At 34.0% G+C, this 24,602-nt stretch overlaps 3 protein-coding genes across 6 annotated transcripts; 2 read left to right on the top strand and 1 right to left on the bottom strand.

The window, feature by feature from the left end:
• Window positions 1-110: 110 nt before the first annotated feature.
• On the top strand, window positions 111-2,017 carry LOC143428490 (trophoblast glycoprotein-like). Its single transcript, XM_076903411.1, has 5 exons — window positions 111-190; window positions 263-524; window positions 610-926; window positions 1,047-1,417; window positions 1,489-2,017. Exons 2-5 carry the CDS (start codon window positions 270-272, stop codon window positions 1,728-1,730), a joined length of 1,185 nt encoding a protein of 394 aa, XP_076759526.1. The 5' UTR covers window positions 111-190; window positions 263-269; the 3' UTR covers window positions 1,731-2,017.
• Window positions 1,414-24,439, bottom strand: Drpr (multiple EGF like domains draper). Of its 4 annotated transcripts, XM_076903408.1 has the most exons (19): window positions 24,290-24,439; window positions 12,906-13,155; window positions 12,553-12,679; window positions 12,294-12,462; window positions 11,808-12,054; window positions 11,606-11,726; window positions 11,388-11,525; window positions 11,086-11,265; window positions 10,630-10,957; window positions 10,104-10,211; window positions 9,699-9,863; window positions 9,025-9,231; window positions 8,374-8,529; window positions 8,110-8,286; window positions 7,921-8,031; window positions 7,638-7,847; window positions 7,288-7,470; window positions 6,891-7,209; window positions 1,414-1,637 (listed from the first exon to the last, which is right to left on the bottom strand). In XM_076903408.1, the coding sequence occupies exons 2-18, from the start codon at window positions 12,995-12,997 to the stop codon at window positions 6,923-6,925; spliced, it is 3,006 nt and encodes a 1,001-aa protein (XP_076759523.1). In that variant the 5' UTR covers window positions 12,998-13,155; window positions 24,290-24,439; the 3' UTR covers window positions 1,414-1,637; window positions 6,891-6,922. The 4 variants fall into 4 exon arrangements, with proteins under 4 accessions (XP_076759523.1, XP_076759522.1, XP_076759524.1 ...); XM_076903407.1 differs by lacking the exon at window positions 1,414-1,637 and having other exon boundaries at window positions 6,318-7,209; XM_076903409.1 differs by lacking the exons at window positions 1,414-1,637; window positions 9,699-9,863; window positions 10,104-10,211 and having other exon boundaries at window positions 6,318-7,209; window positions 10,750-10,957.
• LOC143428491 (uncharacterized) lies at window positions 2,341-5,831 on the top strand. Its single transcript, XM_076903413.1, has 6 exons — window positions 2,341-2,561; window positions 3,081-3,219; window positions 3,361-3,778; window positions 3,985-4,502; window positions 4,582-4,773; window positions 4,889-5,831. Exons 1-6 carry the CDS (start codon window positions 2,442-2,444, stop codon window positions 5,029-5,031), a joined length of 1,530 nt encoding a protein of 509 aa, XP_076759528.1. The 5' UTR covers window positions 2,341-2,441; the 3' UTR covers window positions 5,032-5,831.
• Window positions 24,440-24,602: the final 163 nt, after the last annotated feature.

The raw sequence follows: 24,602 nt of genomic DNA, 5'->3' as shown, positions 1-24,602 counted from the left end.
AATCGTCATTTAAAAAACAATTTGCAGGCCGCGATATACAAACAGGAAACAATTATTTTTATTATAGATATAAAGAAGAGCTAGAGATTTAAACAATGGAACTTTAAACGATAAAGAATAAAAGAAGATTAATGGGTTTAGCTTAACAAATTTTACAAAATTGATCGTAGCTCGGCAAATGAGTCTATACGTAAGTAATAGAGAAATAAAAGAAAACTATTATGAATATCTCACAGCTGATATTTACTCTGTTATGTTTTAGATGCATAATGAAGATATTTCACTTAATATTCCTTTTAATATGCGCGTCTGCCGCCGAATCGCCCAACGATTGCAACGATTCTAATCGGCACTCATTGGCACTCAATCTGGAGTCTGCTAGAAAGAATTGCGGACCAGCATTTGAAAACCGTTGTTACTGTATGAGTATACTTTACGAGAATCATTATCAGTATGTCGTTAATTGTACCAATTCAGAGTTTACTACTACAACACCATTACTGCACTTACCGAGTGAGACACAGGTAAAAATTATTGCATTAAAAATTCATTTAAAATATGTTAGACATTATAATCTTGAAAAAATAAACAATTTATATATTGTTTTAGGTACTCATTTTTACTGGAAATTACATCAACGAACTTCAATCGAACGTATTCGGATCTCTAGATCGTTTACCTTGTTTAAGAGTTATCGATATGTCGAGAAATAGATTGAAAGAAATTAGAGGAAAAGCATATCATCACGTCCAACACGTCGAGCGGCTTATTTTAGATTTTAATGAACTCTCTTTGGATCCCGGAAGAAGCCATTCCAGGGTGTTTTCCAATTTCGCGTCTCTCTTAGAACTTCATTTGACTGATGCCTTCGAGGATGGCCCGCGAAAAAACCTTGCGGCGGCATTACACGATATCTTTGTGAACAGGTATCACGTTAAGAGAGTTTAGTTATTAGTTGTAATATAATATGATACAATTTTAATTAAAATGAAGAACATTATCTTCAACTACCTACTAAATAAACATTTCATTAATCATTTTTCCAGTTCTTTAACTCAACTAATGAAGCTGCACTTAGAACAAAATGAAATAACGGAGTTTCAAAATCCAAACGTATTCTGCGATCTACCAAATCTGTTGGACCTCTACTTGGGTGACAATGCGTTGACTGATTTGCATTTTAACATATCTTGTCTTCATAAGTTACGCTTCTTGGATCTTCAACGAAACAAATTCACGAAAATCCTAAAACGCGATTTCCACGCCATGGACACGCTTATTAAGCACAATCAAAGCATAGCGGTGGACTTCACCAGAAATCCACTCGAGTGTTCCTGCAAACTTAATCCTTTTATTAAGTGGATGAACAAGACGAAGGTGTTTGTTCGAAATAAAGGCAGTTTGCAATGTTACGAAGGTACTAGGATTAAATATCATTTAATCATTATTATAATATACTAATTTAATGGTTCTTTTATAAAATTTTAGATGGAATACCTCACGAAATTTATGAAATGGAGAATTGTACGCCTAAATTATTATCACTTGCTTCGCGCGGTGCGACCATAGTCCTATTTCTTCTTTCTTTGTTACTGATAGGACTGGTATGCGCTTTAATCTACGTGCAACGCGCTAAACTGCAAAAGAAAATCGAACCCATATTAGACTCTGTGAACAAAAGGGTGCGGTACACTTCGATTGCAAACGGTGATACTCGTGAAGATGTATAACATAATATAAAAAAGTCAGACAATCCTTTTAACTGTGAATTAACATTAACTAAGTTGACCTTTTCGTTAAAACAGTCAATTATTTTCAAATCCTTTCAATTCCATTTTTTTACTGTACGGTATGAGAAAGACAGACTACTTATAAGTAATTTTAAGTTTAAAAATGTAATAAAACATTAATATTTATGTTATAATTATTAAATAAATGATTAATTTAGTAATTCATTTAAAATTAAAGAAAAAGAATAAAGGAATATTGTTGAATAAAATGTTCACTACGACAATAATCCGCTGGATTGATTTAACCAATACTTATGAAACAAATACATATGTGTCACTTTGATACTGTGGTTTTGAACATATTTAGAACCAAATAAATGTTATGTATATATATTTACTTATTTATTTATTTATTTATATTAGTATACGTGTATGCATTATATTGTCATTATCAGATCTTCCTATTTAGTCCATAATCAACCATATTATGGACATAAATTGACTAAATGCTCTAGAAAAATGGCATACACCTATATAAAGTATATTTTAAAAGGTTTACCATTTCTTATCGTTGGCTATCAGATCATTCACATCTCGTCGCAGATTAGATAATATTTCAGACCACTTGGAAGTTCGTAATATGCTCTAAAATGCTCTTGTAATTCCAAGTGCATCGGTGAATCGAATCTTTTACTTTTTAAGCAACAAACAATGTCATTAGGTAAACGTCGTCGTCTTGATGAAGTTGTTACGTCGTTTCCAGAGTTGGGACCTACGGTTCCTGACGGTGGTTACGCATGGATCATACTTTGCGGAGTATTCATAATACAGGTATGGAACTAACATATGAAACTATTAACATGACTAAAGTGGTAATGGCTCTCTCGAGTTTTATTGCTCAAATAGTACTCAATACCAACAATTATTTATACAGGGTATTTAGAATATTGGTGTTCAACCTTTATTTTCTATGATATACATTAAATATATGTATATTTTGTAGTTTCTAGAATCAAACAAAATAGTTTTTAAAAAAATACTTATAAAAAGTATAAGGTTCACAAAAACAAGATGGAATTAAGTAATCTGTTTACAGGTTTACAGTTTATCATCATATAAGTGCCGCAGTATCGGTTAGTATTTTACACGCAATCAAAATGAAACTCCTATTAATTTGTCGCGAATACATGCAATTACTATCCATTCAAGAAGTCAGGTAAGTACAGAATTCTTAGTCTTGTTGATCTCCATCTAAACACCCTGTATAGTAAAGTCTTATGGAAGACATTTAATTGAATCGTCTTTCCAAACTTCTTGCAGTAACGAAAACGTTTAACATCCTTTTTACAGATGACTATCCCAAGCGTGTTAGCAATGTATGGGATGGTATTGGCATACATTGATGAGACGAAAACCACCAACTTCGATATATGGAATGAGAAAATTATACTGACACCTATACTATTTACAGCCTTTTGGAACCTAGCGGGTATATAAATACAATTCAGTAACTTATGACGATAGCACCCAGCGAGGTCAAGAAGTGCTGAGTACCAGACTTTATGACCACACTTTTTGCTGTTATGTACTATTCCAGTTGTGCTATATTAATTAATTAAACTCTCCTTAGATCCTTGGACGAAAATGATCGTGACTATGGCGCCGATGCCTCGTTTGGTAGGAATAATAGGAGTAATTCTTTTGGTGATTGGAATCATGGCATCCGGGTATCTCGCGACCGGTGGAGTTGCCGCTTATATGGCTAGCACCAGTGCAGGAGCAGTGATGGGCATAGGAGCGAGTTTCGTTATCTTATTGAGCGACTACGTTCTGAAGAAATATTTTAGAAAAAAGCTTCTCATAGCGTTGACAGTGAGGAACGTCGGAACGTCGTTTGGTCTCGTACTTATTCCAATCATTACAAGTATCCTATTGTACATAGCTAAATTGAAAACTGGCTTACAACTGATGACCACCGTACTACTGCCTACTGCACTTGGAACTTTGACTTTTAGGCAGCCTTCGGTGCAAGAAATTTCGCCTTACAGGTTCTCATTGTGAATATACCTTACATTGTGATTACAAATAAGTACTACAATAGAATCTCGATTATGCGAATCAATTATGATATATACTGCAAAAATGTTTGAACGAAAATTTAGCGATTTTCTTCAATTAACTGATATTGTGATAATCCAAATTTTACTATACTATATGTATAATAATAATAATAATTCCATCTACTGACTTACAGTCTACTCTTGTCGACTGAAGAGGACACAGAACTTCCTATAAGAATCTCTTCAGATATGCACATAGAGTCGCAACACTTGAGTAGTCAAGATGAAATAGATAATCATGAATATATTCAAGATGACGAACGGGCACACAGTGGAGAATTGTTGAGCGAGGGCAGCAACATCTACGGTTATAAGGATTTGGACGAGGATGTGGATCTGTTTGTAAACCCAATGGTTCATTCAGACGACAAATGGACATATCCGCTTCGAATACTTAAAAGTTTCCAATTTTGGGCCGCAACGGTTGGCTGGGTTGGAATGAAAGTATCCGTTCTCTTTTTCTGGCTCCTCTTGCCCGTTTTATCCTATGAAATCAAGCACAAACCCTATAATTGGATGCTTCTATCAATCGTGGCTGGTTTCAATACCTTTGTACCAAATCTTTTCAGTTATAAAGTGCTGAGACTTACCAATCATAACAGAAGACTATACTTTGGCATGGCATCTTGGCTTTGTGGCATCAGTTTAATAGGCATGTAATTTCTCCCAACTACCTGTTTCTGTACTTTTTTGAATAACTGTTTGTTTTCTAAAAAATATTTGTTCCTTAGGTATGACTCAAGGAACCAACTATTATTGGATGATGTGTTTCGCGGGTTTGGGAGGTATTAGTATAGGCAGCCTATCAAGTTGTCAGGATTTAGCTCTGTACGATGTTCTTGGTCCTACAACGGTTCGTTCCATTTACAAAGCATTCTCAACGATTGTGGGTCTGTGCATTCTCGTTTTCTGCTTCGTACACAGTGAGTTTTTGTAACAAAACTTTATTTCGGTAAAAGGAGCGAATTTAAAGCGACTTATAAATGGAAGGATGATTAAGAGCTCGAATCACGTGGAGGTATCGAATTCTGATTACAGACATGAATCTCTGCGTGAGTATCGCAGCGCTCTTACAATTTCTCGGTGGACTCTACTGGATCTCTTCACCTATTTTGAACTTGATTAAAATGGCCCGTTACAGATCACGCGCCACGAACAGGGCGGGCACGGAAGAGACATGATTTGAACAATTCTACAGAATTAATACATATAATTAGTAGAACCTCGATTATCTGAATCAATTATGCGACTATTATTAGCAATTTCCTTCAGCTGATTACTATTCTTATAATCGAGATTCTAATTAAGAATTATAGATTTTACATAATATCTTAATTTTTCATGGTATTTACAAAAGTATTTATATCGATCACATTAAATCTGTTTTCTCTGAATTCAATTAAAAGTAAAAAATAACGTATACACATATAAAATCGTAAAAATAGACATCTCTTAAAAATTAAAAAATAGGCGTCGAATATTGCCCAATATAAAAGGAATAAATATAATCGCATTTTACAATACAGCATATTGGACGCCATAGTGTCCTTTATGTTATATTTATATGTGTATGTATGCATATACATAGACATATAAGTATTACGCTAAAATATGCACTTTTTATTAATGATACTGTATTCTATGTTAATCATAGAACAAGTATAACAATGTTTTGTCTCTACATTACTTACAATATATTTTTGCACATAATAAATTGTTCTTAAAATAACAACCATGCTATCATCTTAGATGTTGTAACGTGTATAAATATCGCGCACTGATGTCTCTATTCAAAATGTAAAAAAAGTGGACAAAAAATGTAACTATTCTATACCAATATATCATTCGAATTGTATTCACGCTTTGAGATCGTAAAAGTGATTTCATCTTGTTTAAACAGACTTACATAACGATTTTGTACCTTGTTTGTAGATGTTGTCTTGTTATACAATGATTTTAGTAAGACTATTAACACGCCTTAGAGATGTTTATACTAATTTCTTGTCTCCATATTACATCTGTTATACCAAATATATATCTTATGTAAAAATAAAAGCAAACATAAATGATATGGTTAAATTTTTATAATATCTATCACTTCCAAATATACAAGGCACTCTCGTATGCAAAAGCCATTGACTATCTTCTTATTTTCCATTTAGAAGTTGTTACTTTAAGTATATTAATTTTTATATATACAATTTCTGCAAGTGTTACAATTTTCTAATACATTTCTGGATTTAGACAAATTCATAAATTTTTGCCTCGATTGTAATGAAAAATAGTTAATTTCTTTTTAAGACGAATTTTTGTTAATTGATTATATATAGTACAGTGACTTAATTTAAATTGACTATTTATTTTAGTAATATTGCATCAGTGATATTCTACTGTATTAGTTAAGCTAAATATTGTATGACGAGAAGACAGAGTACATCACATACAGGATAAACAATCGCTACGAGTATACAATTTTATAAATAAAATATTCATTTCGGAACAACATCGACTATGTACATGCATATACTGAGCAATCAGAATACATTTCTGTGTATATTGTTTCAGCCAAAGATACTTATGTCTTCCACAGTGTTTTTCTATAGCTTACTATGATTAACAAATACATGAAAACTTGATCTTGACATGAGAAACGAAAATTATCGATAAACTGGTAATTCAGAGTGGTATGACCTTCAAAATCGGTTTGTTTAAGCTACATAAAATGCATAGAGATAAAAAAAGTCCATTATCATTACTCTAAAAATATCAAGTATTACAAAATTCTGATTGATAATTTTTTGAAAATAAAATATCGCATAATTTCAAGAGTCCAAACTTATAAAATGTATTAATTAAATTGCCTAGGTAAAAATTCGATAACAAACCTAACTTTTTCTTTACCTCTAATGCACAAATATACGAATAGATAAATAAAAATCTAATTACGTCCATACGAACAATTCAGTTATTTGAATCATCTTACCTCTTAACAAAATCTTTTCGGATAAAAGGTCTATCTTACCGTGTTGTTTAAATTCACATGATGTAACTTTCATAAGTTCAATAAAGTGTTTACGTTCCACCAAGCTCTGGATCCTTGTCCTTTAAGCTACTAGGTCCTGCATTGTCCGACGATTTAGAGAAGAAACCGTTCGGCATTCTATTATATTGCTTGTAGCTGCTAACTGGTCTCGGATTGTCTAATTGATCGTACTCTGATTCGTCGTTATTCTGCTTGATCTCATCGTAAACGTGTTCAACCTTTTTCCCGTCCATTTCATCAATACTGTGATATACATTGAGATTTGGATTTCCCATATCCGCATCTCTATTTTTCAAATCGTATCGATTATATGATCCTGCAAACAATTAAACAAATCATAAACACTTCATAGAGAAAGTATATTTTGACGGTTTCGTATATTTCCAATTAATACCTTTGCAATCGTCTTCGTCATCTGTACCACTGTTCATTCCAAATTTAGCCTTTTCATTATTTATTTTCTTGCTTGTTCCAAGATTATTTCTAAACTGGAAGTTGTTTAACAAAGTGGTGGTTCCATCATCGAGTTTTGAAGAACCTTGGAAGGCGTACACAGGATTATCAAACTGCGTTTGTTCTATGGGAAATAAATAGATAACATTTTTTGACTTACATCATATAGTAAAGTGTAATAAAGATGAAATTAACAGTTGATCATTAACATTGAATGTCAAGTTAAAAGTTTGCTTTTGTCGACATGATCAATTACATTTTATCACAAAAAAAAGATGTAAAAGTGTATACCTGGAGGGGAAGGAGGTTCAGCGATATATTGCACTTGTGCAATTTCACTTTTCAAATCTGCTACCCTACGCCGATGATATATCCAACCGGCAAAAGTCATTGCAATGACAACTATCGCAGCAAATAGAAAGCCTGCTACTATACTACCATAACCGCCTTCATCCTTTTCTTGGATGTTACGTGAAAATAATTCTTCGTCGCAATTCGAACCTAAAACATAATATTTCGTTATTAAATAGTACATACAACACATAGTACAATTGCAAAATATTAAATAGTATACCTCCGTATCCGTGTCTACAGACGCAGCCTTCTACAGGATGGCAAATGTAGAAATCGTTCTTACAATCACAAGGTTCCATACAGTGGTCACCATAATATCCTTCTGGACAAACTATATTTACAAATATAAAAAATTTGCATCATAGTTACTTCTTTTTCATTATTCTTTTGTATAATTTTTTTTACTTACTTTCAGTACACTTGGTTCCAGTCCAACCAGGTGCACAACGACAATGACCATCATTCGATCTGCATTTTCCTCCATTTTGACACGTACAATGTTGACTGCAATTCATGCCATATGTCCCCTCTGGACAGGGTGTTTGACAATTTTCACCTTTCCAACCGGGTCGACACTGGCAGGCACCTGAAATAATAGCATACATAAAAAAGGTCATTTTGTACTAACATTGTGACACTAAATTTTTTAAAAGAGCAATACAAAATATAGTACCTGTCACATGATGACATTCTCCACCATTTTTGCAATGGCAATGATAAGCACAATTTAATCCATAACGATTAGGAGGACAAGGATGCTCACAAGTTAGACCCAAGTATCCAGGTCGACAGATGTATTCACCAGTGACATGGTCGCAGGTCATGTTTTCTGAAAAAATTGGAAATACTAAATTAAAAGTTTCATAAATGTCACACCAATTAAAAATTGTTAAAAATTCAATTATTGACAAACTCTCTATCCTGTTCCAATCTATACGAATTATAATACAGTTATAGTAGGTGCTACTGCATAAATTGATGACTTACCATTTTCTTTGAAGTTTTCGATTAAGTGTAAAGGAACAAAAAATCATCAACTATTTGTGTTAAATTAACGATCAAAGCATCATTTTACTACTTACAACATGTTATTTGTGAAATTAGTGCAAATGACTTATCTACATGCTCAAGAATACATTACTAATTACTGAAATTATTAAACCTCTACATATGATGTGATTAATTACATCATATAATCTAAGGTATATTAATGTACCTTGTGCAAAAAATTAGCGAATTAAGTGAAATGTTAAATCTAACTATTTTCTAGGAGAACTGAGAAAGCTTGATTTAATCCACCTTCCCCTGAAACTGTTATTTTTACCTTGCATTTTCTCTGGGCACTTTTCCTTACAACGTACACCGTACCAGCCCTCTTTACAGGGTTGGGAACAATCAGCACCCTCCCAGCCTCTAGCACAGATACAAGTGCCTGTTTCTGGATCGCAGGAGCTATTATTCATACAGTCGCATTGCGAGTGACAGTCATCACCGTAAAGGCCCTCTGGACACTGTGTCTCGCAACGGATTCCTGTTTTATATGATTAGAATGAAAACTTCATCGAAGATCAAATCGCCATTAAATAAACAGTTTTCCAAATTTCTTTTTTAAATAAATTTTAATTAAGTATATAGTATGCATATCTTAATATAATGAAAAATCTCCGTTTCGTATTTCCACGTAAAGATATGAGTTATGACGTAAGTAGGATATTCAACCGTTTTAGCGGTGAAGCCATGCCAAAGATAAACCTTAAGTATATTAATTTTTCGTGTCATCAAGACACGTTAAATCTTAAATTGTTTCTATTTACTTGTCATTCTATGTAAATAGCTTCTTGTTTTACTACTATCACTATCTGTTCTGGGACATACAGATTTTCATTTCACATCGCTCATCGCTTAAAGGTTTAAGAATGTTATTGCAACAGGAAAGGATAGGTATTGAAACTCTTATGTATGGCGATTGATCGACGAATTAAAGAAAAAGGGACAAACCTCGCCATTCTGGCTTACAGATGCAACGACCAGTGACAGGATCGCAGCCTAAACTATTCTCTTCATGACAATCACAGGTCTGAGTACATCCCAACCCAAAAAATTGTTTCTCGCAACTGTTTTGGCAATATTCACCGGTGAAGCCAGCTGCACACGTGCATGTGCCTGCGGTGTTGGAAATAGGTAACGTGTTTTGGTGTGGGTGCAACGAGAAGTAAATAAAATTAAAAAGTGTAATCCTTGAAACATGTGTAACTAACTTAAATATAGCAAAGTAATATTGATATAAAGTAAGAGAAGATCGTAGTCAAGGATGTGCATAAACTAATGTTTTGTATTTGTTATTAATTCAAAACATTAATTCTCTTTGAAATTGGGAAAGAATCGTTGCAACCAGCTTCTTACCATTTTGTGGATTGCAGGCAGCATTGTTAAAGCATTTGCATTTGCCCTCGCAGTCTTTGCCAAACGATTTGTCGTCGCAGGGACGATTGCATGAAACACCAACCCATCCTAAATAGCAAAATGTAATAACAATACATGCAGAAACAAAATTAAACTTAATGTGAAAAATGAAAATATTTATAATTCTAATCGAGTGAGAATTACTTACCTTCTTTTTAAATATTTGTGATATATTTATAAATAAATTTGTAAGTAAAATATTAAGAACTACGGTTAAAATAATTTTTCATAATTTATCATGCGATTCACAATCATAAATAACTAAGATCTGAGTAAATAATTAAATTAATGCAAACATAACAAAATGGAGACACAAAGACGATACGAATCGATCGCAAGATGCTTCTTATTTAAAAAATACTTCTCCTGTTAATTTCTCAGTTTGTTGCACACGATTCAATCAGAAGTTACATCTTACAATAATTAATATTAATTACTTTTGTGACACTAATGTGTGATTTATTACCTGCAGTACAGTTGCACCGGCCGTTCTCAGGTGAGCAAGTGGCACCGTTCTTGCATACGCATTTTTGTGCACAATTTTCACCGTAAGTGTTTTCAGGACACACTTCGCTACAATCCTCACCTCTATATCCTCCCGCGCAAATGCAAGTTCCGTTTATAGGTGAGCATTGTGCGTTGTTCTTGCAATTACAACGATTTTGGCAGCCTTTTCCATACATGTAAAAAGGGCAAGGCCTGGTGCAAGTATCACCATCCCACCCGGGCTTGCAGATGCACTTTCCAGTCCATGGGTGGCAGACTTCTGTATTGTGAACGTCACACTGGCAAATCTGGAATCATTTATCACACTGAAAGCCATAGATGGAATATACAAATGGCATAAAATATATTTCAAGCAGATTCGCCTTAAACTGGAGGTACAAAAACTAAATAATATATTTTTTCCATCATTACTTACGTTAGAACATTCGGGTCCCCACCGCTCATCCTCACAAACGCGTTTATTGCATTTGTCACCCGTCCAACCGGGATTACAAATGCAAGATCCGTCGACTGGAGAACAAGCTGCATCGTTTTCGCAGGTACAATTTTTTGTACAGTTCAAACCGTACGTCCCTTCAGGACATATTTTCAAGCACTACAAAAATTCCTTGTCTTGAAAATCATGAATTAATAATCATTTAATATTTTACTTTAAAAAAAAAGAAAAAAAAGAAAGTTCAACGATTTTAATAATTAAGCGACAATGAAAGTACTCACCTTTTCATCGTAATAACCAGGTTTGCATTCACATTTTCCAGTAATATGGTGGCACCCAGCTCCGTTGTAACAATCGCACTCCTGAGAACAGTTTTTGCCCCAGAAACCTTCCGGACAGCGATTCGCGCAGACCGAACCCTGTTTCATAAAACGCAATCCAAGTTAAGCTACAGATTTGGTCGTTTAGAAACTCATAAAATATCGTAATTAATATTTACAGTCCATCCACGTGTACAATAGCATTCACCACTTGTAGGATTGCAAGTACCACCGTTTTGACACTTGCACTCCGATTTGCATTCATCCCCGTGTTTTCCTGGTGGGCACAAATCGTCACAACTAAAAGAATCATTATTGAAATGACTTATAAATTGAATTCTAATATTAAATAAAATTAATAATAAGATAAAGTTAATTTACAGTGGTCCTGTGTAACCAGGAGCGCAATGGCACTCGCCAGAAATGTGGTGACAACTTCCACCATTTCTACAACGGCACTCTTCGCCGCAATCCTGACCATATCGGTCTGGGGAGCACTCTTGACTACAGTATTTACCCGTCCAACCTCTGGTGCATAAACATTTGCCGTCGAACGGATCGCAAGTAGCATTGTTCTCGCACATGCAATCCATTTCGCAAGATTTGCCCCATTTTCCTCGTGGACACTCTGTCGGGATAGAAATACATGGCTTGAAATACTTTGAAGATTTACAAAATCGAATATACTTAAAGTAACACAGAAGATTAAAAAAATCAAGATAAATTCATAATAAAAATTCTCAAATATTGTCTCTTGCTTTAGACTTAAATTTAATTATAAAACCTCGCTTTATACTTCATACAATTGCTTGTTGTGGCAGCCTTAAACCACCCCAGAAGGGATGCGTCAAACAATCTAACACTTACTGTAGTCACATAACGGGCCACCGTATCCTGATTCACACTTGCAGACATCGGGTGCGATACATGTACCGTGGACGCAATCCTTGGAGCAAATAGGAATGCAACGATCGCCATTAGTGGTTTCCGTGTAACCTTTGCAACACTCCTCCACAGGTCTCTGTTTAGTTAATTCCTGATCGAACAACGTTCAAACATGTTAGATACATTGGAGACTTTTCCTTTAATTAATCATTACTTTCTACAAAAATTTATTACCACTTACCTGTTCCTTGTATATTGTCTTGAATACCACCTTGTATTTGGAGCATCTCGGCGGGAAGCTAAAGCACCAAGTGTTCTCCCGGACAGTGTAAGGTTTCTGCTCCGATATCCTCACCGTTATCGTATACCTGACACCAGCCAAGTGTTAAAAACGAACGTTACGAACCGTGAAAAAAAGCACGATGCTTGGAATGGTTGATGATAACATTAATATATTGTTGGAAATACCGATTGAATTTTTACAGTTTGTTATTGTAATCTCTTTTAGAATTTTTAAATTTTCGACAGAGCTTATTTTGATTAATGTAATATCAAGTAAGTAATTCATTAAATAAATAAATCCCATTTACTTACGTTTCTTGCCTAGTACATATGTTTGGTCCTTCTAAAGCGTTAACTGTTCCCAGAACTGCAACAGCCGCCAGCAAATATATTGACAAAGCCATGCTGACTTATCGTTCTCAATAAAACCAACAATTATTTATTATATTCGCGCGTATTTCACATTGCTTCCAGCAAAATCACTCAAGCTCTCCAGAATCGTGTAGGATTATCGTTTCTTGACGATCTTCATACGTTCCAGGCAATCAACATCTTTTTGAATCTGAAAAGACAATATCAATAAATCCAATTTAACCGATCAGATATTATTCTTTTTTCTTAAGAAACGAAATAAAGAACGGGAAAAGCAAAGATTGTATAAAAAACGATCTTGGGTCACGTTTGTCGTGCATTCAAAGAAATTTGCCGCGACTTTAGACTCTGTACCTTTGGCCATATTACGATTTAGTGTACCATTTTTAATCGCAATCCAGAGTCACAGTCTAGGGATAATTGCGGATTTATTAAAACCGAAATAACTGTCTAAGTGTGACTAATGACAGAAGGATCGACCAGCGATAAAAGATGCAATTTTCTGTTGAAATAATGATGCAATAAAGTCTAATATTTTTTTTCTATAGCTATTAAATAGCTATTTCTATAACTTATATTTAAAGATTTATTGAGACTTTCTAAATATCGGTCGAGTAGATAGTATCTTTATTGCGTCACACGAAAATAAAAAAAAATTGTAGACGACACTGATTACAATTTCCGTATTGTCGTCTTCAATTTACAGAATAGAAAGTTTAACGTGAACCACACTTAGAGTAATACACGCCCAAGGGAATGAGTAATAGTATTCTGGAATTGGAATGCGAAACATCCGTAATTTATACATTTACCTCCGTGACAACAATTTAATTCCCTACCATCGTTCGACTCTGTTAACACGTGAGTAGTTCAAGTACTCAAGCTAATAAAATACTGAGTACTTTAATTATGCGTCTTTCGAAGAAATTTGAATCGAAATCGTCTTTTCGCAAGTTCTAGGGAACAAGTTAAAATAAACTGGAAATCACGTGCGGATCAAATCGCGAGTATCATTCTACGTGTTTTATCCGGATCAAGTAGCCTTGAATTGCCCTAGGAAGACGAGCGTTCTTCCTTGTTTGCATTTAGCGCACGTCAACCGAACTTTACATGTTATTCTAGAGGCGTTGCACGTGCAAAATAAGATACCAGATGTAAAAAGTGATTATTACAGGGGGGAAATCTTTACGTTCTCTCGTAAAGTGAACTCTAACAAATACAACATTGAAACAATACGTATTCATGGTTAAACTGTTAGTTTAACTTGATCTAGCCTATGGTAACCTATATACACAGTTACTATAATTATCGCTAGCTCGTTCTAATCAAAACTCCTGTACTTCCATTTGCTTCAACATTCGACGTAATTGCTAAATTTTTACACGCGATTATTTATGTAAACAATGATTCAAACAAGTTCAAATTTTTATAAATATAAGCTTATCTCGTTGACTTAACTGACTCATTCACGGCTGACCCTTTCACTGATAAACACTGATAAACATATGCATGCGAAACGATACGCGATAAGCATAATCTGTATTTTGACTGCTCGATCAGAAATCACGAACGACATGACCATTATCTGTGAAAAAAAAAACCAAGAATTTCTAACACATCTCCTTCGCATGCTCTCATTCAATCTTCCCGTTCGGTTGACACTTTGCCGCTTCCGGTACCGACTCATTCAATCCATGGTTTGCACGTGGTTCTACATGAATCATATGTCTGGAGTCACTTGCTTGCGAAAAAGAAGTGATCCATACTCGTGATAGGAATGATTCACAGAGATTTTGTTGAATGGCGAGTGGTGATCGGTTTCTGCCTGGTCTACATTGTAAACAGTTATGCATTAACGATTAATCGCAGTGAAAGTTGGAGACTGATGATTATGCATTTAATTTTTGCATCCGAGTAGCCGCGTTCTTTCTACAAATCTCTTTTTATTTATGATAATTTAATGTAACAATTATTCAATTAAGGTCACTAATTGAAGAACCCAATAAAGAGTATAGAATTCATTCGACAGTAGCTTGCCAGTACCAGAGAATGCAAAACATTCTGACGTTCAAATATATTCTTAGTAAACGTAGTAACTTTCAACAGAAAATAACTAAAACCGTGACTATATATCAATCGTATATCTTAGGAAGACAATTCAGTTTTATCTCCATCGTAGGGACCATATCGCGTTTTATACCCTGTTACTTTCTATCTATACAGTAACTGATAAACAGTCCGCTTAGTACAATTTCCTTACCCATTCGTAAAGTCAAAGTACAACACTTTACAGTATCAAAGCTTCTAAAAATCTATGGCCGTAAACGATTTTCCGATACAATAAATTTTAATAGAAATTCTTCCCTTTCTCCCTTTCCCTCTATCAGGGAACATTCCTCAGAAGTTTTGAATTTCTTGAAATACTCGATCATCCTAAATTTAAAAACCAAACTCTTCCCTCTAAACGGAAAAGGTTTTCTCATCAGAACGAAGATATATTGGATCGCAAAGTAGAATCACAGAACACCGTCCAACGCAGATTTCAAGGCACCGGCAATTCGTGCGCCTACGCCTATGGTCACGTTTCATAATATCCAACTGCAGGTACACGTATAAGCGTAATGATCATCTAGAACCAGACAAGTCTCTCGCGCAACATATATGCACGTAAGGCCAGCAGAGTGTTATATAGATACAGAGGCCTCTCTAATGGCAAGTCGAATAAAAAGTAGACAAGTCGTCGGCAGGACACGCAAGAATCAACTCGTGAACGGGCGGACTAACGGTGTTGTGCTCCGTATCCCAGGAGCAGGAATGCGAAGACCGAGACGAAAATGAAAAGGGTCGGATTTCCCTGCGTTTCTGACCGCTGCGAACACAATTTAACGATAGTGTGTGTCGTATGGCCAAGGAAAACGTGTCGCTCGAGCAACCTTTATAACAGAATAAGTTACACGGACATTAATTGCGATGCTTACACTTATAAATAGTAAATTATTGAGCGCTTTCGCTGCTAAAAGTACCGTTTACCGTTCATCTCTTAATTACTCGTGAAAAAATGCTCATTTGCTTCAAGCAATTATATAACTCTAAACTTGACGCCTTTTTATCTTTGCTTGTTTAAATCTTTATTACAATCAACTCCGTTCTATCTAATGTTCACGCGCTCATCTTTTTTATTGCCACTGATGTTTTACTATCCTTCTGCGAAGTTCTTTCTACGCCAGAGTCCCTCTTTTCCAGTATATACCTTGACACTTACGTACGTACGGTTTTGATTGAGAACTCTCTTTATGCGTATCAAGTGGAAAATAACTTGTTTTTAATACATGCGAGACGTTCGCACGGACTCGCGTTCTCATGCGTCAAGTGTGTAAAACATAGTTTAAGGAATAAAAATAATCGATCAACAGCGATCCAAGGTGAAAGTATATATAAGTCACAGAACAGTCGCACGATCTATTTAATCTTTTCACGATACAAGCTAATAACGATGCAAAATTAAAGATACTAATTTACTTTTTTTAATTCACGTCCAATTTAACTCTGACATGCTCTTATATTTTCCATTGTAGAACTTGTATATCTCATTACTGAACACTCTATGCGCTGCTCGAAGCACGTCGAGGATGGGCGCAATGAACGCCTGCGAACGTATATTACACGCGAACGCAGATACCACCGGAAGAGTCAATTCAACAGCTTCTGTACGACACATTTATTTATGAAGCAAAATAGAACGGCCCGTTTAAATGCATTAATTGATCGCTGGGACCTGATACGCACACCAAACACCTGAATAGCTACGTGGTGCATACCGGAGCGTCGATTACGACGGCGATAAAAGAATGTGACAAACGTACGTATTGGTACACCTGAACAGATACACGTAACGTAGGTATATGCCTATAAACAGAGTGATGAGTAAAAGTCCACGCTCCAAAGTTATCTATTGCACAGTTGGAGAAATTCTTGCTTTGTGTTACACTTGGTAAAAAAAACTCCTTTCCTTCTTAGTTTTATATATCCTTTAAATAATTCTCTATTCTTTTAATGCAAAATCGCAAATTTGCGAGTTCAAAAATTTGACAAATTTGTAACCAAAACATTTGAAAGTTGAAACTCGTTCGACAGGAGAAATGGAAAATTTAATAAAAACTCTACATCAGCGACCTATGGACTCCAACCGATCCATTGAAAAGTCTTGAACGGAAATAAACTTATTTGGTCAAACGTAATAATGAATGCAAACGTAAATCGATATTTATTCCAAATGTGTCCGTCCGAAATGAATAAGGAGAAAAGGTATATGTTGCGCGAAAAGCTTATTCTGGTCACATATGTGATAAGTCACGTCCTCGGTGTTATTCGTAAAACAATAAATTAAAACGTACTTTCACGCGCAGTTGCATTACATACAGTGATAAAAGATACTACTCGAGTGAAATATTACAGGTTCAGCATTCTTGAATACAATTACTTTCTATGTACAGCCTGAACGTTTTAAATATCAATGTGCCCAGCTTGTATTACACTCGAAGGCACAATAATGTAATTTCGCTAGAAATACGTACAGTCAGATGTGACTCGTCCATTTACGTAACCAATTAATTAACCAGTCAGTTCGGAGCAAGGTCATATGAAGATGAATTATTTAATGATGCATATTTTTATCTGTTCGTTACTACTTCACGTTATAAAAAGTGTAATATTTCGACTCTTGGTATTAGTCGTCTTTTACTAATACCTAATCACACTTCGGCGAATTATTAATTCAAGTGCACCACAGATCTCGTATTATAATGCATAACTGCTGTCTTTAGAAATGAATCGCGAATAAAACACGATTCTTCAATTACGGTAACAAATTAATACTATCATGTAAATCTTTTAAAGTGAATCTCTCTATTAAAGCTCACCTAAAAGTACTTTTACTGACTCTGGGGAACGACTGAGAAACTGATTGTCAGACAACAAGGCGAGCACCGTTACTCATTGTGTATACGGGAACATAGTCGAGGATTGTATAACCTTCTCCCGTGAATGGAGAGACTTTGTAATTAAAAGTATAATAAATTGGTCACCTAACGACGGTTACGCTCTTCGTTTCAATTAACTCGCATGACATCAAAACTGTTTGACACTACCAAATTACGCGAACCTTAGTGTTAATTATGTAAAAAAATGGAATCGTTGCCATCAGTTTTAATGTTGCGTTAATAAAATTTGCATATTTTTGCATAAGAAGATGGTAGTTTCGTCTGCAGCGACGACATTAAACTATGAAAACGAGTACGGATAATCGGAACGCTGTAACAAACTGCTATAGAACATGCAAGGAAGGGATTCGACCCTTCTACCCCAAAAGGGAGTTAATTCGCCCATAGGAGCAGAAAGCAAAAAAAAAGAAAACGGAAGAGATACAAAATTAAAACCAAGATAGAACTTTCAGGGTAGTAACAAAAGAGACAAGCGTGACTCACAGGAAGTGTAATTTCATGATAACCCGATGTTGAACTTATCAATAATGGGATGTACATATACATACTCGGTTAGTAAGATTGAATACATCAATGTATAGATGTGAGTTTTAACTAATGGAAGCTGAAATTTCATCTCTCAGGCACAATTTGAGGCGGTCCTTTTATTTTTCAAGTGCTGTAACGTAAACTTTCACTATAATTTTCTTAATTAGTTATAAATAGCTATTGATAAATGTACATGTATCGACTTCAACTTTCACTAGAATCAACCCACACTTTCATAATTGATTTAATTCTTTTTAGCTGTTGTGATAACGCTTTCACTTGATACTAACGTACAATTTGTTGTTTTATAGTAAGATTTATGTTATTATATCTTTTTTTTTAATAAAGTACCAGTTACATATTAAACAGGTAACTGAATCATTGGCAACTTGCACTTTACATAAGAAACAGAGAAAGTGCCGATACTGATAATCCATTAATTGCTTGCATTCGATTTCACAAGGTGTACAAAATTATTTCTATCACTAGCAAATTCCAGTTATAGTGATAATTACACTACGACTATAGTTTTATGATAGTCCTGGAGAAACATGGTGCATTTCGTTGCTCTAGCTTAAACTATCATCTTAGCCAATGAACTTATAAATCCGAAACGATAGGATCTTTTATCTAATCATAGCAGAGCCTATCTGTGGGTGGGAACAGAATGAAAATATTCTAATAACTGTCTTATCGGTACAGTCTACGACAAATAAGAATTGAAGGATTAGATAACCGCTGCATTCCAAATTTTGACTTTCCTTACCTGTGTATCACAAATAGAAGTTAGAAGTCACAAACTGAACAATCACGGACGAGCTGCACAATCTTTATTACATAATCGAACTACGAGGGCAGAAGTGAAAGCCAAAACTGTAAAACTCGACGGGGCGAATGCATCATATTTTTTCTTCTCCTTTTTACTTGGATACTGTCTTTTCTTTATTAGATAAGCGATGGATGAATTGCGTGTGCATGGAAAATAACAGAATTCGTATATGTTGCTTGTGCAGCGGTGTGACACACTTATGTCGCTAAAATAGAATTATAAAACTAAATGCGCATAAGTAAAAATTTCAGCGACGTGTTTTCCACGAAAATTTTATAATTAGTATTAGCCTATCCTAAACTTTTTATTTCTTATTTATTTAATAAATATTTTTAATTATTACATCAGAAAACTTTTTCCGACTTTCAATATATGGTTAACTGGTCTTCTTCGAAAAAAATTGGGCGACCAAAAAATAAACAGTTTGGGGAGATTGAAAACGAGGAAGTTACCTCTTGTCGCTGATCATTAAAAGGACAGGAAATACTCGATAAAAATCGAGTCGCACAACATTCTGACTATGAATTTACGACATGCGAACATTCGTATAATGTTTTAAAAACACGTGCATAATGCATTTAAAGATTCGTTATTTGTATAAAAAATGGAATATGGATTCCATGGAACGTAGATAAAACTTGCTTTTTTTTTAAATATTCGATAATTTCCTAATTGAATAAGAAAGGAAATTTGTCAGCTGTAGATGGAATTCAATAAATCAACCGATAAAGTTATCTATTTCCTTTATCTATCGTTTTTATAAAATTAACAAATTGTAAGAAAGTCATTACTCATGTCAGTTAGTTATATCATTCCCACTTCTATTCATATCAAAGTTTTAATTAATTTTCCTACACAGAAATTAACTGTCGATTTATCTAATGAAATTACGTTATATCTACATCATTACGAAAATATGCGCGACATTTAAAGCAAAGTAGATATATAAAGTAAGACTATCTTAATTATTTCCTTTGTTTTCTGTCTCAATACTTGATAACCTCTTTTTTTTTCTTGTTACTATCTATTACTGTAAAAATGCTTGATTACAAAGTCACCTAATTGCATGTACAATGTGTTTCATAAAACACGTTAACTGCGGTAACGGCCTACCGCATTTCTGTATCGATCCATTCACTGTACTTGTACGATATCTATATGTGCGCGCATACAATCTCAAAAAATGCTCCTACCAAGGAAAACGAGATCCTAGTTTACAGTTTCTTGGAAGGTGAACGAACGATCGAATTGATTCTTTATTAGAAAAAGTTTCATCCTTTTTTCTCCTTAACAAAATGCAAGAAAATAATATTTTTATGAAGAAGATCAAAATTCTACACTTCGGTAAATAATACTAAAAAAATCGGTAGATATGTAACCCTTCAACCACATGAGCGCTGCACTGAATAAAATTTTCTTATGAAATGGTACTTGTATCATCATACTGTGGACAGAGTTTCATGTCAGCGAACCTTGAGATTTTATTTAGAAAATGAAGAGCAAAAGGATACTTAGCAGAGGATTTATTACACGTTACGCTGGAAGAACACACAAGAGCCTTGTATTGCAAAGAGATTTTGAAAGCTTTCCGCTATAATTGTGTCACATATATGGGATGCTATATATTACAATGACCCAGATATTGATTTCACACGAATGACGTTTAAATAGTTAATAATATTTACGCTAAGTAAAAACTATACAAAATTAAGGCAGCTTGGAACTGCTAGAAATAGAACTTGAAACTTGAAATTTACTAAAACCTATAAAAATTATTGTTTGACTAAAAAAAGAGTTTAAAGAAACATGTTTACTCACTTCCTAAACTGCATTCACCCATTTTATGAAACTGTTTGCACTTTTTATAATTTCTGCCACGTAATGCGAGCCATACTTTCACGTACCAAAATACGTCCTATTCAAACCTACTCAATCTCAATTTCCTTTCTCCTTACATTACTAAAGAAATATATTCAGAAATTATACCGATAATGAAATGAGTAATCCTGGTAGTCTTCTGGGACAATAATCTTCTTCATTTTCCATTTTAAATAGAACATAATTGACTCACAATAATGAGTCACAAAATTACTCATATATAATCGAGAAAATACATAATAAAAATGAATAATTTAGACCCAGCAATAAAAAAATCATTAAAAGAACTTAAAATTTACTAGTGACCTGTAGAGTTATTTCTAATTGAACAACTACACCCATTCATTTTTATAATGCACATAACGAGGCGAATAGAGCCCCATAAGAAATACTGATCGTTCAGAAACATAAGAGCAGAAGTTCGCAAAAGCATATAAACAACAATTGCGGAAAACATTGAACTGCGAACAGCTTGATATTCCATCAAGCTGTCCTCCGACATTTTCGTCTTTCTTCTGCATTCTTTTATGGATGGAGACGAGAATCGCCTTGCTTTTGCGAATACCCTCGAACAATGACCAGCAATAATTTGCTCATGAATAGGAACATATTGTTCATGGACGAACGTGAGGAACTGTTCACAAGAGGATCGAACATGAAAAACAAAGGATCCGGCGGGACAAAGAAATGGAATTGTTTGTGACTCAAGAAGAATTGCTATGCAAGAAGAAGGAGGAAGTGTTTCTCTCATATACAGAAACGCACTGCCAAAGTACTCTCGGTACTCTAGTACCACATGTTCTATATACTAATCTTTAAGAGACAAAAGTAGTGGAAGAACATTTTGTAGGGTATGATCTTTCATAAAAAAACGAGATGGGCGACCATATCGACTTTCAGATAAGATAAACCAATCATTTTATCCATCAATCATATACCAATATTATCGGGAGAACTATAAGGCAAATAAATATTTTTATTTTAATGTATTCTTTACCTTATCGTATCTGATTTAATTAATGTATATTAATGAATAACTATCACTGATTCGAATAGCGTTTGGTTGCAGAGATTCTGCAGTCTACGATATTCTTCATTACTATTCATTAAACTCGTCTCAAAAAAGAAATTACAAACTTTCCGAGCTAATTAGAAAAAAATAACCTTGAGATTTCTATTGCGCCTGTGCTCGGAAAAAAAACAATTCCTGTTACGAAATGGTATTGCGAAAGTCCTTTCACACATTATTTAACTAACCAGTATTCAAATAACTTCTACCAGAAAAATTATGAAAAGGATATACTTTTTGTATTTTCTTTTCTTCAATGCATTTTGTATTTATACAATAAATATGCTGTATAAGACAGAATATTGAGCACAATTATTAATGGAAATTTTCATCACTTTCAAACCTTAATTGTAATATAAAAAGTAGCAAAAATATGCATTTATAAAATTAATCGAATCACTAAAACTAATAAACGTTGTTACAACACATGTTGCAATCGGAGAAAAGTAGGCGACGAATAAACAGGTATTGTAGAATAACAATGAAGAAAATGAGATTTTCTGATACATCAAAACAGCAAATCCACTAATTCTCCTTTATTCTTCTGCATTTTTCAAAATTTATCTTTTCATATTATTTTCAAACATGCTCTACCTGTAAAAATATGTCTAAACACATTCTATTGAGTTCTACCATTCACGCTAGACTTAACAAGTTTCACAAAATTCCTCCGCAATCGTTGGTGCAATTAATTGGAAGGAAATCGATGCACGTTAAAGGAACCAAGTTATTTAGAATGCTGATTAAACGAAAAATGAAAATCATAAGCTAAAAATATGATTGTAGTGTGTAACGAAGATACTACAATACGATCCTAAATCATATAGAATAAACAATAAAATATGAATATTAATAATTTCAAAACAATATACTCAATAAAAAAATTAAAATTATATAAAAATAGATCGATTAATTTCGATTATATCAAATAAGGAAGTATACGTATATATGTACCATTAACTTTGAAACAATCTATATAAGAAGAACATACTGCCATGACCAGTCTCATACACATGTAAGCACCACCAATAAATGAAAGCGGTACTCATTGAACGATGTTCTCGACCAAAACCATACGGGCGAAATGTCCGTTTTTTCTTCACGTTTCCTATCATCAAGGCTTACACCGTTTTTCAGAAGCATGGTCTTTCATTTCCTTTCGAAGCTAACAATAAGATACACTAACCTAAATAATTCTGTTATGTATATAATTTCTGTATATTTTAACACGTGTAACATTTTACCATAACTAAACAAATGATTTGCATTTGAAACTCAATAGCTACATAAATGTTTGGAATAGTTGGAATTGTTACGAAAATCTATCTGATGATAAAAACAGGAACTATTTTTTACATTTTCTAACTTAAATAAGTAATATATTCGAAATAGCAAAATCTTCAAATTTAAAGATGATTTAATAAGAAGTGCGTATTCTTGCATTACGCGTGTTTACGATACGATGCCAAAAGTACAAACTTGTAATATCCTAAAATTAGATTTTCCAAACATTATTTAGTTAAAACTACCTTCATTACTTTTTGTCGCAACATAATTCGACATATGCGTCTATATGATTTATCAATTCGTCAATGTCGTATCAATGTTATGGGGGGTCCAAGGATCCTGCTATGAATCGTATCAATTAAAACATGATTTAGGTATTTAGATGTACGCTATATAGTGACGAGACTAAATTGCAAGAGATCAGATTATAAATTCATATCGACAGATACATCAATATTGCTGGTACAAAGTTTATTTCTACTGTAAATGCAACAATTGTTTTAATCGCCTGATTATTTCATACGATATACTGTTATATTCTCCATGATCGTGATTAGAATTACAATTTCGTAAAATAATAAATATATACTCTAAATATATATGTATTTAATGTTAAGAACTATAAATCAACGTTGCAACAGCATCACAGTAATACGCGCAGCATCACTTTAGTTCTTAATCATACTATAGAAGATAAATCGAAAGAAGTTTGATATTTTTAAACAGTACTCACTCAAATATAGTTTTCCGTGTAGTAATCAAAGAATACATAGGTATGAACATGTAAAATGCAACAAAAGAAACAGTAATTAACACAGAGACCGAAACACGACACAACCACCACACTGTCCAACTTTCAACTGAACCGTTCCGGAATTCATGCGCAGACCGAACTTCGAGTACACAAGCGTACATACCTGTCTCTGTTTACTTGTCATAGCGACCTCTATACTGAAGCACGTAATCATACATGTGGCCTGTCGATAAAATAGAAATTCCAAATATGTAACGCTTGCTACAAGCGTTTTCAACAACATTTTTTATTA

This window comes from Xylocopa sonorina, chromosome 10 (genome assembly GCF_050948175.1).
Source record: "Xylocopa sonorina isolate GNS202 chromosome 10, iyXylSono1_principal, whole genome shotgun sequence".
Classification (NCBI taxonomy): domain Eukaryota; kingdom Metazoa; phylum Arthropoda; class Insecta; order Hymenoptera; family Apidae; genus Xylocopa; species Xylocopa sonorina.
Note: the sequence above shows the minus strand (reverse complement) of the source record. Positions and strands in the feature narration are given on the sequence as shown.

Excerpts from the sequence above, each read along its gene's own strand:
- LOC143428490 (XM_076903411.1), top strand. The coding sequence starts at position 270 with ATGAAGATATTTCACTTAATATTCCTTTTAATATGCGCGTCTGCCGCC. Across the intron at positions 525-609 it reads ACTTACCGAGTGAGACACAG|GTACTCATTTTTACTGGAAA; the intron begins GTAAAAATTATT and ends ATATTGTTTTAG. Across the intron at positions 927-1,046 it reads CACGATATCTTTGTGAACAG|TTCTTTAACTCAACTAATGA; the intron begins GTATCACGTTAA and ends TCATTTTTCCAG.
- LOC143428491 (XM_076903413.1), top strand. The coding sequence starts at position 2,442 with ATGTCATTAGGTAAACGTCGTCGTCTTGATGAAGTTGTTACGTCGTTT. Across the intron at positions 3,220-3,360 it reads AGCCTTTTGGAACCTAGCGG|ATCCTTGGACGAAAATGATC; the intron begins GTATATAAATAC and ends AACTCTCCTTAG. Across the intron at positions 3,779-3,984 it reads CAAGAAATTTCGCCTTACAG|TCTACTCTTGTCGACTGAAG; the intron begins GTTCTCATTGTG and ends ACTGACTTACAG.
- Drpr (XM_076903408.1), bottom strand. The coding sequence starts at position 12,997 with ATGGCTTTGTCAATATATTTGCTGGCGGCTGTTGCAGTTCTGGGAACA. Across the intron at positions 9,232-9,698 it reads CTGTAAGCCAGAATGGCGAG|GAATCCGTTGCGAGACACAG; the intron begins GTTTGTCCCTTT and ends CATATAAAACAG. Across the intron at positions 8,287-8,373 it reads AGAATGTCATCATGTGACAG|GTGCCTGCCAGTGTCGACCC; the intron begins GTACTATATTTT and ends CTATTATTTCAG.